This window comes from Myiozetetes cayanensis, unplaced genomic scaffold, assembly GCF_022539395.1.
Source record: "Myiozetetes cayanensis isolate MyiCay16 unplaced genomic scaffold, myiCay2020 scf18, whole genome shotgun sequence".
Classification (NCBI taxonomy): Eukaryota; Metazoa; Chordata; class Aves; order Passeriformes; family Tyrannidae; genus Myiozetetes; species Myiozetetes cayanensis.
Window position 1 is genome coordinate 13,454,637 of NW_026087389.1, and position 19,152 is coordinate 13,473,788.

Genomic DNA, 19,152 nt, shown 5'->3' on the forward strand with positions numbered 1-19,152 from the left:
CGTTTGATCAGTAACCTGTTTCACTGGGAATACACAACTGCAGTGCTCTGCAACTCCATCAGTTGTCCTTTGGTCTCCACATTCCCATAGCAAGGTAATAAATTTTATCTCTGTAATTTAAGCCCTAGGTCAGTCACAGCTTTAAGAATTGTCCTGGACCTCTCCCTCTCAAAGTCATCCAAGAGACATTTTAAATCCCCCCTCAAAACCAAGTTTCATTACTATGTAAACCATCAACTCTGAGAAGCAAGAGAAACTAGAAAATAAACAGAAAAGAGTTTGTACACAATGATTTACCTGCTGCTCTGCAAGTCAAGTCTGTAGTTTTCTAGATCATCCCAAACCTATGCTGCAAAGTCCCTTTCCCACCACCTCTAAAACCTCTTCCCTCAGCACACCTATTTGCTCCCTAGGAGAGAAGAGTCTTCCTCCCAGAGGACACACACCCTCCCTCTTAGGTGAATATGCCATGATGACAAAAAGAAGAGTAAAAGAACCAACACCCATCCCCTGGGTCTATAGGACAAAATGACCAGCAGGTTGAGGACACGCTACCCTGGCACACCTGGTCCGAAACTGAAGAATGACAGGTTTGTTTTGGAAACTGTCAACATTAGGGTTTTGAATTTGCCTATTTATCAGTTCAGGACTTCAGGGAAGAAATAAGAAAGTTACTGTTTAACAGTTATACCATCTATATATGGAAATATTTCATTTGAATGCTCTTAGTTTTACTAATGGAAGAAGTGAGTTATTTTGCTTGTTGGGGTAAAAAGCGCCTATAAATCTTTTGCAGCTGTAGTTTTCATTACAATTGGAAAATTCTACTATCACTAATCAACTCAATATACAAAATGAAGAATAATATTGACAAAGTGAGCATTTTTATGTCTCTTCTATTGGTTATCTATCTGAACACAATTTTAGACATCATGTTCTTGTGAATAAATACCTCCTGTTCCAGAGCACCTCTTGCCAGATTGGGCAATTCAGTCAGGTTTTAATGAAAAATTGTGAAGATAGACTTATAAATGTACTCTGCAGGTTCTCTTAGTATGGAATGAAAAGTGAATGACTAAACTTGCCAGTGAAGTATCTGGTTTTATTCTCATGAACAAGTTGAGCGTGGTTGACCTATCAAAAACTGCAAACTTTGCAGCTCTTTAAATCTAATTCTAGGGCATCTAGATTTGAATTAACAGTCTTATTCTTCTGTCAGTGAGTGTAAAAGAATAATTTTTAGCTGGAGGCATATGTAAAATAAAGCATATATTTTACTGTAGATATTTTTTTTTTAACAATACATAATAGGCAATTCTGGAAATAGTTTCCTATTTTAAGTTTTGTGGTTTTGGACTTGGAGAGCTGGTCTTAATTAACCATCTACTTTCTAACATTTACAGAACAGTTCCATTTATCTTTAACATGGTTTTCATTTTTCTCCTATTGGTGCCTGCAGTTGTCTAAGACCCATTCCTCCCACAAGCCTCAGGCAAGTCATAGATTTACTAAAAGTTCTCCAAACTCTCAGTAGTGTTTAAGATCAAGTCTGCATGTGGGATTTGGAGTTTTACTTTTCTTCCTTTTTTTTTTTTCCCTGCTTGCTGTGATTGCATTTCTTGGCTTTGTAATCTGGTTTCTCAGCTCTTCTGCAGTTTCATCTCCCTCCTCAAATGCATAAAATAAGTACTGCCTCAATTGGCTCCAAGCCCCAAAACATTCATTCATGGTCTTTTTTATTTGGAAAAAAAAAATTCATTCAGCTAGAAATTATAATAAAGGAATTTTAAGTGAGTTAATGAGAAAAAGGTTTCTATCCAAATTGAAACTTCTCCTCTTTGGTCCTGTGTATTTGCAAACCTTGCTGGAAGACACTGTTAACTTAATAAGCTGATGCTAAAATTTCTGTTTCTAATAAAATGCATTAACAGCAAGATAGCAGGTATTGTTAACCTGGAAAATGAGTTGATATATTTATAACACTATTTCATGGTGAAAAAAAATTATAACCTTAGTTTGGACACCTTTTCCTTACTGGATCACTAGAGAAGACCAATTTCTTCAACTCTTCAGGGTAATGAACACTCTTGCTTCTTCAACTAAATATCTTCCAATCAATTGCTAACAACTCAGTTTCACTGCTGTAGCATGAGATCATTCTGTATTCTTGGAAAACTGTATAACCATTAAATTAATGTGGTAAAAAGTAAGAAAACCTCTTAATCAGCTTCCACATTAGTGTTTCATGGGAGAAAAATATCCCAGTAGTAGTCCATCTTATTAAAAGCAGCTATATGAATACATTAATTCTTTCCCTCTGCAGTTGAATAAACAATGCTTTACTACCCAAGCTTGGAAAAAACCAAGAACATCAAATCCAAGGTCTTGGGTGAAGCAAAGCCACGTGCAGCTTATCTCTATGATGTAATTAAATTTATTTTTAAGAAGCTTGTTTCATAAGTGAAAGGCAAAAAGTGAGATAAAAGGTATGTATGTATCTTTCATCAAAATGTGAAATAAAAATTTTGCAGCCTAGAGATAGAGAAAATGCAATTTCTGGTAGAAATTTTCAGAAAAAGTGACAGAACATAGGGATGTTAACCAAAGGAAATACTTAAAGAGAATTTAATCTGGACCTTCATGTGTATTCAGATAGAATCTCAATTATAAATAAAACTAAATTTGCAATGTCATAGAAATAGTTCAGTGTTACATTAACTGAACTACTGAATTTCTGCTAAGATATGATTAAAAATGAGGGATTAAAATGTCAGAATTAAGCAGATGAAGTATTGGAAGAAATAAAAAGAAAAGAAAGAAAACAAACCAAAGAGAAAGAGCAAGAAGAAAAATCATGAAGTTTTAAGGGCTGTATGTAACTACAGAAACAGCATTTGAAAGGACAGAGGAAATTTCAAAAGGTCATTAGCAGAGAAACTGGTTGAGTAATATGTGATCAAAGATAAGAAAAAAAGCCAGATATAAAACATGAACCCAGTGAGGCTGCAAAGGCTGCTACACTGTTTGAAAATCTAATGAAGGAACCTTAAATAGTGTGTGCATAGGAAACAGCACAAAGCCATACAAACATTAAAAAGAGTTTGTGTGTGCACTCCAACACAAAACTTTAACTGAGGAAGCGCAATGGCCTCCGAGGAGAGGCCAAGGACAATCTATCACCTGGTGGAACAGACATTGCTTAAAACATAGATGAACTGTTTGGCTATTCACAAAGGGGGTGGAGAGAGGGAGGAATGCAAGATGTATATTTTGTAAGGGAGAAGGAAAATATAGACTTATGTCAGAACAGGGATCAAGAAATTAGTACATCTGAAGACTGACAAGACTCCAGGGGCTGTTGTACGTGATCCATCCCAGATTTCAGAGGGACGTGACAAAGTAAATATGGGAACCTTCGGTGGATATATTCAAAACCTCTCTGGAAAAGTAGAGGTATGAGGGACTTGGGAGAAGCTAACACAGTACTGATATTTGAGAAGGGATCGAGGAGACATCTATGAAAAATACAGACATGCAGTCGTGATTTTGGCAGTAGGGAACTTATGGGAAAAACTAAATTACAGGACAGAAAGGGGAACACCTGGAAAGTTACGATTTAATTAAGGACAGTCAGCACAGATTCACACAAAACGAATCATGCCTAACAAATCAGATTTATTGAGGAAGTGACAGAAAGACCAGGCAAAGGTTAAGCCATGGGCATAAGGAAAGCTTTTGATACAGTACTGCAGAAAAGGCTAAGCCTGAAAGGTAAGAAAGAATAAGATAAAGAGTAGATGGAGCACTGAAAAATGAGGTTAATGGAAAGCATTGTGTGCATAACAGCTGATAGACACAGAATGCATGCTCCTGCAGCTCCCCATGTGTCTGGAATTAGGAGCTGGGAGTGAAACTGTGCTCTGTATACAGGTCAAAGAATCCAATTTTGTATGTTCATCTGATGGGTTTTGATTTTGTGCATTAAGTAAAACAGCTCTCTTTACTTCCATTAAGGAAAGAGGGATCTCATGGAAAGAAGTTAAACTCATTCTTTGATCTCTGAGTTTCGGCAGTTGTCTGGGCCAGCCCTAAGGAGACATTCTATTCCTGTCTCTCCTGCTATCCAGCAAAAATACACAATGGGATGCATGGAGTCTGCAAGGGTGATGAGTTTTACCAAATATACAAAGAGTCTGTGTTTGTGGTACACGCATATGTAAGAAAGAAACAATACAAAACAGTCGTAAAATTCTGAATGAAGTAAAAGGGTCTATTGTCCTTCCCTTCCTGAGAGCAGTCAGGTGGCCTCTCTAATGACAACTTAAACAATTTCCAGGTACAGTAGTGAGATGCAACAATATCTTCTGAGAGAGTTTTAAAATACATCACTTACCACATCATCTCTGTCTTCCCACTCAACCTCAGAAAGATCCACACTACTGTAGTTGGGCTTCCTTCGTTTCTTCCCCTCTTCATACTGGTATAAAAATAAAGGTGAAACATTTAGCACATCCTGTTTTTATTTGCACAACTATTTTGTATCAGAAGATTTAAAAGAAAAAAAATTGTTGGATATTGATCGTGTGCAATGCACTTCACAGTAGGTAGCTTAATTCATAAAAAGTGCACTGTACTGCTGCATAAATGTTTCCTGTGAACTAAAAGCCTACATCACATGATTCTTTGCATGATCTTTTGCCATGATGCAAAACTTCTTGATGGACACACTGGGAAATCAAACTCAGTAGTTGTACCTTCTTCTCCCCGTATGGAAAATACACCAGACCTTGGATCTGGCAGTTTATGTTAAACGTCTCAAACTAGCTCTTTCAGCTGTACAGGAAGTTATATTTACTATAATCTTATCAACAAAATGTTTACCCACTTCACTTTAAACAAGATAAGATGCAAGTCTTGGGAAGTATGGTGTTAACATTTGCTGATACTCCATTTTATCTACAACTTCATGGGGGGGGGAAAGTAACATACTAACAATGATAGCGTATGGGGTTTTTATCACTACTCACTGTTACGCTGTAAATCACACATTTAAAATAAACATTCTAGTGACAAATTGATTTGACACCAAGGTGTTTATAACGTGGGAAATTCTGCCCTCTGCTGAACATTCAAAATCAGCCTACTAGCTTAACCAAACAAACCTGTCTCAGTGGAAGAAAGAAATATTTAAGAAGACTTGTGAATAAAGAACCTAACTGGTTAAGTAAAATTAGGGGATTACATTTGAAAAAAAAAAATTGGGAGAGGATCAGCATAATGTAAAATCTGGTCTCTTATCTTTTATGATGTATACAAGTGGAAGCAAACCATAAGTCTTTTTATGAAGTATGACAGGAGACATTGGGGTGCTGTGAAAAATCCCCAAATTGCTTTTCTGACTGTTCAACAACAACAGCATCACAGAAGGATACAAAATGTACCTGTAAGGCAGTAGGTATAGTTGATTCTCCTCCCTCAAGGCAGGACCAACCACACCATAAACCAAACCTGACAGGGTTTGAGACGAGCAATTCATCACCACAGCCAGTGGTGCAGGGACCTTAATCACATTCTGCAGATTACAGAGATCAAGGGGAAGACTTGCTCTCTGAGCATTAAGATGGTTATTCCCAGCCTGACTTTTTCCTCTCTGAATTAGAAATTCTCATGTGAATCCCACAGTTGCTTTTGTGGACCACAATACTTTAAAATAGGCATGACAAAATCTTCCTGAAGAACAGCAAACTTGTAAAAATATTGACTGCAGCATCATAACCACAAAGAGATTTTGAAATATTGGTAGCATAGTTTCTTCTAGCATGTGCTTCATGGATCCTCCTTAACATTTGCTCATAAAAAATTAGATACTCCAATTATTTCTGCAGATGATCCTTTTGGGAAATTCTGTGGGATAAAATCCTGAGTCAAATCTCATTCTTTTTAATAAAAAATCCTAAAAACTCTGTTCATGTAAGTCTTAGTCTACATTGTCAGAATTGATGCAATTGAAAAGTACTTTCCTGTGCTTTTCTTTCCCCTCTGCTAAAATCCACCGTTCCTGTAACAACAAGGTTGTCTCCTTCTATTCTAATACTATTCAACAGATGGGTAGAGAGATGTAAAGAACTGCTTTCAGCACATGCTTATATACTAGACTTTGAATTCAAGCAGTTCAGTTCTACAATTACTTCTTGCTACATGACAGCTCTGATAGCCAAAGATAACTGTACCCAAACACTGAAACACAAAATTTGCATGCAGCATAACTAAATCTCACAAGAATAACACACGAGAGGATAACACCTTGTTCATTAGCAGGGCTTGATTTTTGTAACTCTGTTTTGCAAGCCTTCCATTGTGGCTGCAGCTATATCAATATTATCTTTAATCTTTACAACGAGTAACTACATCTACTTTCTGTGGCTGCACCAATTAACCAAACAAATCTTTGATCTGATTTAGTCATTCTAGCATAGAAATGGTTACAGTCAGGCTCTGAAATACTGAGAGCTGAACAATGTTACTTAGAGGTTCGCTGGGATCATTTGAGTAGAGCAAACAGCTCCTGTACTGGTTCCAATGTTTAATTACATCCTCATTCACAGAGGTTGAAGAGTTTCTGGCCTCTATTGCATTCTCAGACACATGTGCAAATCCTTACTTAGGACAATAGTAGTTGATCTGGAGTGTCTGACAGCAGAAGTAGGCTTCAAACATGAGGCAAACCATTTGCATCATACTGATTCTGGGGTTCATATTTATTTTAATCATATAGATTTCACACCTTGCACTTTCAGAACGAAAACCAAAAGCCAAAAGCAATCAAAAGAAGAGCTGGATAAAACATTCAAAGTTCTGCAGAAAATTCAGAATTGGAATTGGAATTCTAAAAATTTAGACTAGAAGGAACAAAGCCAAAACCCCAGTGGTCTAGCAGTTCAGCTCTATAAGCATTCAAAGGAACTGAACGTGCAATTCTTAAACACATTTAGGACAGGAACTAATGAAGTATAGAGATACCTAACCCCTTTTTCTGCAATTACACGTTAGGAGCTACTGTTTAAGTGTCTACACAGGAATTCAACAAGTGAAGAATAGATTTATTTTATAGTTCAGAAAAGGACAACATGGAAAACAAAAACCAACTTCCAGGAAGGATGTGATACTAAAAAAAGGGCAATTATTTGTACATCTGGGTAACTTTTCTTATAAATCTAATTTTCCTGAAGATATCACCTTATTCCCAGCAGTAAATATACATATATTTGTGCTCATGTAACCAGGGTGTCAAAATAAATGCACTTAGATCACTTTTAAAATACTTTGTAACAGTACTGTTGAAATGGCCATTCTTCTCCAATTTCTTTCTAGTTTTATTGCTTAACTAATTTCTCAGTAACACAGAAGCTTTTAAAAATAGCATTCAGTTGTATCTTCTTCTCTGGTAGCAAACCTAATCTAACTTTTTATCTCTGAGGCTCCTGGGTGAAGTATAAAATACTGATTGAAAGTTGAATCCAAAACCATCCACAAGATTACTATAAAGCATTGAAACAAAGTATTAAGGGACCCACTGGGAAAGATACAAACTAGGAATTCTACCAAATTACTCTGTTTTAAGTGCATGAGAAATAGAGCTAAATTTAAAACATGTACTGTTAATCTACTTTGACTAAAGTAGATGTCTAAAATGTGTGGTGATATTATATAGTAGTTAACCCCTGTGAGGGAAAAAAAAAAAAAAAAAAAAACTGAAAAAAGTTAAATATCTGGTTGCAACAGAAGAATCTTTTAGTCTGCCCAAAACTATGTGATGGCTCCAACTCACTGCTGTTTGGGAAAAGAGCACAGGATCGGATTTTGTGATCAGAATGAGCTTTATCTTACTCAGTATCTTTTATTTGAGGCTGGGCCAAACTGTTATAGCACTGGATGATTCAAACAACATGTGACATGTACTGCTTGAGGATTGAATCACATTTTTTCACCACCCCATATACAACCATTTATATGTGTCATTATTAAACGCTTTGCTTTGATTTTATTTTTTTTAACACAAGCAGTCCCAAACCATCTGCATTGAATATGACCAGCCACGTGTTTATAAAGTCAGAGTGTAGCAATCTGATCATGGAGAGAGCAAACTACATCTTAACAGCTGCAAGTCTTGGGTCTAAGGTGATTGGAATTTCTCAGACGTGCTCTATAAGGATAATGGGGAAATAGGAGAGAGTAAGTTGCTGTGCTAGCAGCCTTGGAAGCATCACTAGCTTTTAGTGAACTTTCTTAGCCACACATGTGGAATCATCTGTAAGAAAATATAGTAAGAAAGCATCTACTAAACAACAACCAAAACTCAGAGAGGTAAAATAATTTCAGGGGATGGGTCTTTCTTGACAAACTACTAATATTTGCAGAAGTAAGGAATGAGGTACTGAAAAAACTCCCCCAGTTTTGAAACATAGCAACATTGGATGAAGCTTCATATTTTTGAATCAGTACTTCAAAATTTGGTTAATGTATTAATCTCAACAGGATTTGAGATTGATCCTTTTTTGTTTGTTTGGAGGACACAAACTTGAACATATGAATACAGCTTGTGCTGCTACAAATCATTCTGCCTGGGGATACATGGGAAGCAGCATCCTATATCAATTTAAATCACTACTGCTTGGCTTTTAAGCTCTTTATTTCATTCAGAATACTTCTTTCCTGCTCACACAATCCTTATTTGTTATTTGTGATACCTTTATTTCATAATTTACATCCAGTTTGCAACCTCAAATGATCTCCTGTTGATCTGCATTTAACCTCAAATCTGTAGAACACTCATAGGTGTTCAGTGAAAAAATAAAGTTGTTTTCTACCCAAACCTCCTTATTTTAATATTAAAAAAGTGAGATCTTCATTCTCTTAGGAAAATAGGAAGAACAACTTCCCTTTCCAATGAAAGATTTTTCATGACCAGCCTAATATTTAAGATGTTAATCCAGAAGTTCCTAGGTTATGGTTGGTAGCAAAAACCAGTTATTTTGGCCTGATTTTTCATGCCAGATGGCAGTGAAAAACTGCCACACTGTAAAATTTGCAGAAATACTTCAGAAAAAAGCTGACAACAGGAGCCATGCCGTTTGCTAGGGAATAGAGAATAATGCAATTCTAAATTTCCAGGCAAAGAAAAAGTAGGAAAAATTAGATCTGCCATGCACACAGGAGAACCCTCTAGTAAAGCAAGAGAAGAAAACAGTTCTTACACCACACATATTTAAATTAGTCTGTCTACTTACACTCATAACGTGTGTTTGCATTTCAAATGGTGCAGTAGTGATTAAAGTGATAGAACAATATGCAAATGTACAGGGTGAGGTAAAAGTCAATACAAAAACCAGCTTTAAGTCACACACCTTGAGCCTGGTCAAAGAGCACATCGGCTGAGCTCACGTTCTCAGGTGGACTGCAGCTGATTAGAGATGCGACATGTATGTGATTTACTCCACTGAAGAAAACAACCCCTCTATTTGGGATTTTATTTGCATTCTCAGGATTTGTCATTTGGGATTATGTAAAATTGGCAGCTGCTTATAATTATTTGGGGTTTGAGTAGCAATAATTAAAAACATCTGCCTTTATCTTAATACTACCAGACTTAAACCCCTGAGCTCGGTTATACCTAACTTCAAAGCTGAAAGCAAAGAATAAAAGAAAGCTTCACATATTGCTAACAAATTTTCAGTGATTCATTTATATGTACAACCAGTTATTCAACAGCCTTCAAACCTTTAATTATCTTTTAAATATATGTAATTTTGCACTTCTTATTAGATAGCAATTTAATGCTCTCACAGGGATTCAGATGGGCTGTCTTTTTTTTTTTTTGAAATGTAAACTCCAATAGGAATAATCATTGGCATTCAAGTGATTGAATTCTTCAGTTATTTAAATGAACGTGAGGCATTTACACTGTTCAAATCATTTAAATATTCTGCTGTCAGCTACAGCTGTAGAGTTTTATGGAGTTGCTGAATAAAGCAAGGGTAAGTGTAGGTTATCTTACGTTCCAGGCGGGACTCCCCAGAGAGAAATGAGATTTGCTGCTTATGAAAGGCTAACACTGCTTAAGTGGGGCATTAATGTTTCCCATGAGACTTGGATCTCTCTGTTTTTCTATATTAGGAGAAACAAATTTTCCCAGAATTTACAGCTACAAAAGACTTAATACTGATCTAGCAATCTTCAAATACTCCAGGTCCTGTAGCTTAATACAATATATTGTGACAGTCCACATTTTAAGTTTAAAATAGTAACCTACTCAGTCAGCTAAACCACCGGTATATTTTGGTGAGGGCATTGTGATATTATACATGGGCTTTGATTTCTATGTGTAACTTTCCCTAATTCAGTCTGATAAATTAAAGATATGCATCCTTGTATAGAAAGCATTATATCAGTTGAATTCATTTAGAGTGATAAGCAGAGTATTCACATACAGCCATTCATAAACCCCCATTACAAGCCTTCCAGAGCTTATACTAAGAACAGAAGAGATAGAAGATTTCAATTTAAACTTAGGAGTACTACAAAATCCTTAATAATCAAGGATGTTATGAGATTAATTTATAAATCAGAACATGTTTTTAACCTTGGTTTTATCCAAAAAATGGTAGAATCTGAATAAAAGATGCAATTTGATTCAAGAACATATGCATTTGTCTTCAAATGCGTATTTTCTCTGATTAAGGAATTCAAGGTCCTTGTTCAGGATCTTTGAGTATTCTACCCTAAATTAACCTAGCAATTATGGAAAAAAAATCCCTCTTCCACTCCCTGAACAAAAATACAAATCCCACTGCGAACCATGGATCAAAAAAGCCACAGGCTTCATAAAACCTAGTAGCAATCTTGCTATTATTCATTGAAAGCCACCAAACATTGGGGCAGAGAGGCAACAGTACAAACCCCCGACACCAGATAAGGTTCACAAGGGTGGCAATCTGTGACTGTGGCAGACACTAATCTTCCAGTGACATTCCTTAATTTCTCTGTAATCCCACTACACTTCCCTGAAAAAGCAATTCTCCTCTGGCATCAACCTTTAACAGACTGCACAGTGACAGCTGCAGCGATGAGCAAGCAGCCACGATTAATGTGGTGCTTGTTTATAAGTGGACGTAGAAAGTATTTGTTTCTTACTCTCCCTTTACATTCAGTCAACTAATTTTTTTGGCAAACTATAACAGCGCGATGACATATTTTACATTTTAAAATTAAGTAGTGTAACACCTGGCATACTGCAAGTGTTAAGAGGCTACTGAAAAGCAGGTGATTCAATCTGCCATAATCGCTGCTGAGGAAAACTGTGTCCTCTTGTCTACATTTCAACATGGGTAAGGAGCCTCAGAAACCAAGTTACTGCCTCGAAAATCTCAAAATTCGTTTTTGAACTCCCAAACATATTTTTTTTAAACAGTAAATTGGGGGTTTCAACTCAGTATGAAATTCAAAATTACATCACACAACTGGAAATATTCTCATGTGGAAAAAAAAAAAACCCACTACGCTGTAAAAGTACAGACTTTTCATCAAATTCAGCAGATTGGAGCATTCTGATGCACCAATACTAAAAAAAATAAAAAAAAATAAAAAAATGTTATTAGCATCAGCTATAGCTTCTGGAGTTCCCACTGGGAACTCTTCCTAAGAAAGGCGACTTAGGGTGTAATACATCAAGACAAGCAAAGCGTACTGTCGTGATACATGATTAAAAAAAAAAAAAATGAGGGAGATAAAAAAGGAAAGAAAAAAGGCTTTGAAACAGAGCCGAGGGATGACCACGGCAATTTTCCACCCCGATTCCAGTCGGGATGTGTTCCCGGGCTGTGACACCGCCGCTCGTCCCGCTCCCCCCGCGCCCCTGGGCGGTGCTGGAGCGCCACCGCCTGGGCCGGCCCCGCAGCGCAGCCTGTCCCGGCCGCCGCCCGGGATAAAGGGACACGGCTGGAACAAAATCCGAGCTTCTGCGAGGTTAACAGGCACTCGGATATTTAATGGGAAAGGTCTGGGGGCTGCTACAGCAACAGTCCCAGCCTCTGCGAGTATCTGCTGAGGATTTAGGTAGCACCTTCCTCTCTTTCCTGCGATCCCTCCCATCAGCTGCCCATGGGCACCCAACTGATCGTCCTCACCAAAAGCCAAGCTTATTCAAAGAAACAAAACAAACAAACAAAAAAAAAACCCCAAACAGTAGGAGAAACAAGAGAGGAAATTTCCAAGGAAAGCCTTTTTAAATATAAATCCAATAGGATAATCACCAAGATAATATAGCCAGCTTAGAGATTCCATGTGTTGGTCACTGTTAGATAAAAATCTGGCTTCAGAGGAAGCACTCTTTGCTGTTTGCTGTCCTGCCTCTCTACTTTGTGTTCCAGAAGACTATTCCTTAAAAAACAAGTACATCAGCTTCAGAACTAACAGAACTGGCCACTGGGTTTAGGAATTTGAGAGTCCAGTAATCTAATTTTACATTACTGTAGGAAAACAGGAGTATAAACCAGTGTGGATCAAGTCAGTAATTAATGAAACTTGAATATAACCCTAAGACACACAAATAATTTTAGATAATATCTTTATGGAACTATCTAATTTCAGACCTATATGCCTATTTTCACACTCTTATTGTCACAAATTTCATGAGATGTTTTGTCATTAGTTACAACTGTATCAGGATTTGGCCTGCAATATTAAACTAAGGACCCAGGCCAGCAATCACTTCACTCTCAAAAACTCCACTGAAGTCAACAGAAGACTCTCATTACCCACTACTGACAGAATCCAGAGGTAGAAATGACTCTTCCAAAAAATGAACAGACCATGAATATATCACGAGTTCCCCTAGCTGACAGCTCATGGGCTACGGCCCAACATTTTGATTTTAAAAGGTATGATTGTATAAGGTAATGAAATAAGTGCCTTCAAAATGTACACTGGGGTGAGGGATAGTAACAGCAAATCACCTTTTGCCTCATTAAAATATAACAGAAATAAGGGAGAGGGTGACACCCTCAGCTATCCACTGCTCCTGGATTTCATTACCATCTGTAAGATGGTAAAAGTAAACTGCTTCTATAGAGGCTGGAAGTTTTTCACTCCCTGATATTTATATGTTTGGGTAGCAGAGGTCCTAATTTCCATAAAACAAGATACAAATTCATCACCATGACAAATCATCTGTAGGGAGTGTAGAGATGAACAGCCACCGGAGCACGTTAATTGGACTGAGGTCTGAGCTGTCTGTACCTGGATATGTAGATTTAGTGACCCACCACCGAACGGTGAAAAAGCCAATGGGATAATTTGCAAGAACCATTTCTGAGAATTGTATTGTTTATTGGTCAGTAATTTGCCATATTCTCTACAGTTGTAAAAAAAAATCTACTATCCAGAATCATGGGTGATATTCTTGGAAGAAAAATTACAATTAAATAATTTAAGATTGCTTCCAAGATACTATGGTCTGCTTTGCCATTAGATTGTCTGTCCATTTTACAGTGAAGTTACTCTGAAAATACTTTTCCATTCACCAACTGAAGTTTCCCTGTTGCACTTTTCATAAACTCTACTCCAGTTAAAAAATAAACAGGGAAATAATAAGTGCAAATACAAATGTTAATTAAGTGTATAATTCCTAGTCCAAATCTTAGAAAGATAAATTCTTTTGCTGGACAAAGACATCAGATGTGCTAATGACTTAATAAATCATGCTTTTCAATAATTTTATTTTCATATTACATTATCCACCCAGTTAATGTTTGTTTTCTACTAAAACCCTGTTGAAATCAGACATTACTTGAAGTGCCTGCAAGAGAAATACATATGGCAGCCATGTGGGTACAGCAGTGGAGCTATTAATACCAAGGCTTTGCTGGGAGTCACTAGTGATGGAACACTTGGAAGTGCTGTTCCTAAACAATGATGCAACCAGGAATGTACCAGTTCTCTGGGGCGTCAAGTTGATAAACATTTGCGTAACAGGCACTTTATTTTTCTTTCTGTGATTAATGCAAACAAGATGATAAGGGAAACTAAAGGTAAAATTTTGCTGCTATTTCTCTTTTAGTACAAAAATCCCTAGTGATCCTATTTTGCTTAAAAATATGCTTTAGTGAAATTTCTGCACATATATTAAATTAACTTTAACACTTTAGCATGACAAATAGGGGTTATTACACAGTGCTGGAGCATTCCGACATTCCATTTCACTGTAAAATGAACATAATTACAGCAATTTTTGGCTTTGCTATTTTGCAGTAATGGAGGTCTGCATCTTCTGCAGAAGCAACCTGTATATTTATTTTCCCTGGGTTTTTTTCCATGCTAACCTTTGTTACCAGATGTAAATTTATCAAGAACTATAATGTGTTATAAAGCCATATAAAGTAACCGGTCTATTGTATTTAATTACTTTTCATTTATATTACATTATTCACACTAAGAAAAAAAACAAATGCAATATCTATAGCAAAATGTAATAGACCAATAAATAGTATTCTTACCAAAGGCCTCAGTTCTGGATGAGTCAAAATATATCCATTGTTTGTAATTGCAAAAGCATATCCATGAATACCTAACTGTAAAAGTAATTGAGAAAGAAATACTAATTAGCAATTCATAAGCCTTATCCACAGTGTTTTATTACAACATAGGCAAAGATCCTTGACATTTTGTGAAAATGAGAACATGACATTGTGATGAATTCAGCATGTAGCACCAATTTAAAATGTCACAAACACTCTCCTATGCAGGTCACTTGTTTCTGTGTTGTGTAACACTTGATGTGTTTTTTATACACATATATATGGGATGCCACAGCCTGTGACACACACCATAGCATGTGCCAAAGCACAGAGATACTGGAATTCAGTAAATTCACCTATTTCCAGGAGTAGTGAGGCACAGCTTACTTCACCTGTTCAACAGGTGTTGTTAAAGAGCCATTTAAATCAAAGATAATGAACGTACAGCTATAGCAAGCAAGCAGTGACCTGTCATATGGGATATTTACATTTTCCCATTTATAGGCTCTCTGTTAATTCCAGTTCATCTGGAGCTACAGATGGTATATTTCTAAAGAAACTCCTCTAACTTTACATATTTGTACTAAATGGAACTGGAGATTATTGAAGGATAGTGAAATGCTTTATGAGGTCTAGCAGTATTGGTAATCAAATTTAGCATTGTACTTATTTAAATAACAATACTAGTCTTTTTAACAATACGCCTATTACACAGTTGATTGCATCCACTGAATGCAATAAATGTACCTTCAAATCATTCATGTGGTCATTCAAACATCCCTTCTTAGCATAAACTTGCTGCTTATGTAGAATCTTTCTGCAGGTTCACCATGTAACATTTGCCACACAGAGCACATCTCACTATCCTTTCTCACCTGTTTTCTTCAGTTCTGAAGTAACATAATAAAACATCCCATATATATATATATTTATTTTTTTTAAGCAACCTAATGCACTGGGCTATTGAGAGCAAATAAAATAAAAATCAAACTCAAAATTCCAGAACTATCTTGCTTTGATGTTTACTTTAGAATTCTCACTACTAAAAACTTTTTTATTTTACTTGAGGGCATTCTTAAATGCTTTGCTGAAGTGGGTCCTCAGGAATTTGTCTAACATGAAGCGACATGAGCAAGGCTGACAAGCCAAAATCATTTCAAAGAGGCAAAAAGGAGAGCAAGCCTATCAGCTTCTGTAATTCTCTGGAAGTACAAAACCAGAGTACGATACTGCGGTGAGGTCACAGGGAAAACACACCAGGTTGATTTATAGTGTCTCTGTGTGAATAATTGTATATGGTCAACTGTATCTGCCATAGAGAAGATTGTTTCATAAATTAGCGGTTTTCCTAAAGCAATAAACTTCAGTGAAAGTAATAGAAGGTGATACGTTCTTGGCATCTCTTCATAAAGGGGGGATAACCAAAATAATAACAGTGGACATATTTTACCTATTATAGTATGACAAGGGAATAAGCTGTTGGCTAAATAGCAGATCTCAAGTATAATTGTCTGTGTTCATAACTGGGGAATGACATCCAAGCAATGGAAGTCAGGTAAGGAAACAAATGTGGGTGGTATAATTCACAGGAAAAAATACCCAGACTCCAAGGGTAGTATTTTATTGTGTTCTGGGCAATATGTGAAATTGCACAGTCTCTGCACATAAAATGCTTTAGTTTGAGATACTACCACTTACAGCAGCATTGCCATTTTGAACCTTGAACTCTGTCTCCAAATGGTAGATTCAGAAACAAAAAAACCTTTTTCTAACTGCTGTAAAATGCCACATGGAAGTCCTGTATTACTAAATTCAATTCCACCTTATTCAAGAGAAACTGCCACTGACATCTGGGGAAGTTTAGTCTAGATAACGACTGCTGAAAATAGCTTCTTGCTATTATCCATCTTCCCTGGCATAAAATCCCCCTCATCGAAGCTGAGAGAATTCCAGGTCAGCATATTTCTCTTTCTAAGCAATCATTTTATATCCCTGTGTGAATTTTATTTCATGTGTTGCCTCTACAGGAATGGGTCCCAGGGATGATTATGCTCCTGCCATTGCAGTCTTTGTTTATGGTATGTGAGACTGGAAGTTGTAACTCAGGTGATTTCACTAATCTAACTGTATTGCACAATATTGGTGCCTCCTGTAATAATCCTCACTTGCAGTACCTCCTACAGTATAAAATGTGCCTTCAAATAAAAAGTCTAATATTCAGCAAGAGGATTTTATATTGCTTTCACAGAAAACCAAGTCTTAAAAATTTCTCCTTTTCTGAATTACTATGTTGCAATACCTGTCATTTAGGTCCCCACTCTCTCTAGTTCTTGCATTCAGACTATGTCCAAATCTTAGAGATTACTTAGGAATAACGTCACTGGGATGTGGTTTTTCCTATCCAGCCATGCACAGCCAAGTCTTTTTTCTACAGGTACCACAACACTGTTCTTCCTTCCCATTACAAATGAAACTTGCTCTTCCCATAGCTCACTAGAAGGTTGCTCCAAAGATTGTTTCTACTGCTTCCAATTTTGCAAAGGAGTACATTTTGCTCCTTTCTCTTCTACCTTTTACTGATGCAGTATTTCTGCACACACAAACGTATAATACGAGTTGTTGTTAACAAACTTTGTTGATCAGTGCACTGAGAGTGTTCCCTGTTATTGGTCCTGATCAGCAATGTTTCTGTCACTGTATTCTAATATCAGTGTGCACTCATCTGCTGCCTCTTCCCATAGTGTCCAACTTTTTTCCAGCTGGGACAACCTTTCTGTTCCATTTGCATAACACCTGGCCTAGTGGGATCCAGGTCACAGGAAATTAATCCAATGCACCTTATCAACGTTATTGCCACTATTTTATGCATTATTTTTATCAAATTCTCATTTCATTTAAATTTTCTAGTTACTGTATGTTAATCTAGAAAATCATTTGGTAATTGCTTATGTATTCAAATTAGCATTAAAATTGATATGAGGAATTTTTTTGTCTAAATAGAATTATCTACAAATGCATGTGAGAATATTCAAAGGTATACACAAGTCAGTTTCTTCTTTCACCCTCTTGGAAATCAGTAAATGAGAGCATGGCAGCCAATTAAAAGGAAAGTATGATATGCTCAGTATGGGTGCATGTCAAAAAGTAGCTATTCCAATATCTGCACTCCTTAGAAAAGGCTGTCTGCAGTATTATGTTATGTGCTTGTTTGTCATGCAAAAAAATTCCACTAGGAATTCACTGGAAAACATTAATTTAATTTTCACTTTTGAATTAAAAAGCACCATAGTAAAACATTTCAGACATAGAGAAGTAGTGACATACTAATGCATTGCATCAAATTTAAATGAAAGTAATTATATCTTTGCATTTACCTGAAGCTTATTTTTACTGAGTTAAACACATTTCAAAAGAGACATAGTGTATCAAATTTTAAAAACTTTAATGATAATTAATTTTTAAAAATTTTACAGTAGAGTTGTCTCTGGAAAACTAAGTAGAGGGAAATACCTAGCAAATACTGGGGAGGAGGGAAGGAACCACTTGTCTGGTTAGGAAGGAACTTCTCTAAGTTCCTGCAATGTGCCACTTGCTTTAATTCCAGGAGTCACAGAATTTGGACAGGAGGTACTACAGACAAACAGGAAGCCTAAAGCCAGGTTAAGGATAGGTTTTCATTAAAAGTTACAGAATTTTTCAGCCTGAATTTCTGCTTATTTTGCATGGTGTTCTGGTTAGATTGTGCGGTTGAATAATTTAATTGATTTGATTACCGACAATATTTAATATTACCTTCTAGAAAACATTGATCCCAAAAACGTGAAGATCAAGTCATATATTAATTTTGATACAAAAACTGCGTTTGATTTCAGACATTGCAGAACTAAAATTCCTGAGAAAAATTAATGAAATAATGGAACTACATTACTGTAAACTATATCAACATACTAAATAAATTATATTTTTGGTATTATACTGAGTATAAATTATATCTCATCATTTGTGTATTACCTTGTATTTTGGAATAGTTTTTAAAAGCTCCTTAACTGGAACATCTGTGCCAACTACTCCCAGAAGAATCCCTTTAGACCTCTGAAAAGAACAATAAAAGATGTACTCAGAACCACAGTAATAATAAACATTCTCACCGCTTATTTCACCTCACAGCTACCCTGCAGAAGTGATTACAGACAAATCATTTAAAAAGTGGGGAACTCAGCTGATCAAGCAGTAATTTAATCAATAATATTGCTCCTTTTTAATTTATCTGCAATTCACAAAGAAAAGGCATGCAAGCATTTGAGAGCGAATCCTTCAACAGGAAATTTTCACATGCAAAACAGGTTTTCAATTTAAAACTACTGTTAAAAATGTTATTCCCTTCTTTCCCAATTTCTCCTGTCATTTCATAAACAAAAGAGAAAGATGAAGTATTAAGGGGAAAGTACACTTAACTTTAATAACCTGTTAAACTATTAAAGATAAATAGATGTAAACATAATCTAATTAAACTCTGAGTTATATCAGTGCAAAGAGGAAAATTACATAAATTATTTTCTGTATAAAAGTAATACAGAAGTAA

At 36.2% G+C, this 19,152-nt stretch overlaps 1 protein-coding gene across 3 annotated transcripts in view; it reads right to left on the reverse strand.

Annotated features, from left to right (window-relative positions):
- Window positions 1-19,152, reverse strand: part of CACNA2D3 (calcium voltage-gated channel auxiliary subunit alpha2delta 3) — a 391,160-nt gene that overhangs the window by 86,876 nt on the left and 285,132 nt on the right. For all 3 annotated transcript variants that reach the window (XR_007628662.1, XM_050312820.1, XM_050312819.1), the window contains 3 exons: window positions 18,582-18,662; window positions 14,550-14,624; window positions 4,394-4,477 (listed from right to left, as the gene is read on the reverse strand). Coding sequence is in view for 2 of the 3 variants with exons in the window: in XM_050312820.1 (XP_050168777.1) it covers window positions 4,394-4,477; window positions 14,550-14,624; window positions 18,582-18,662 (240 nt within the window). In the remaining variant the exon portion in view is untranslated. The remainder of the gene's footprint in view (window positions 1-4,393; window positions 4,478-14,549; window positions 14,625-18,581; window positions 18,663-19,152) is intronic.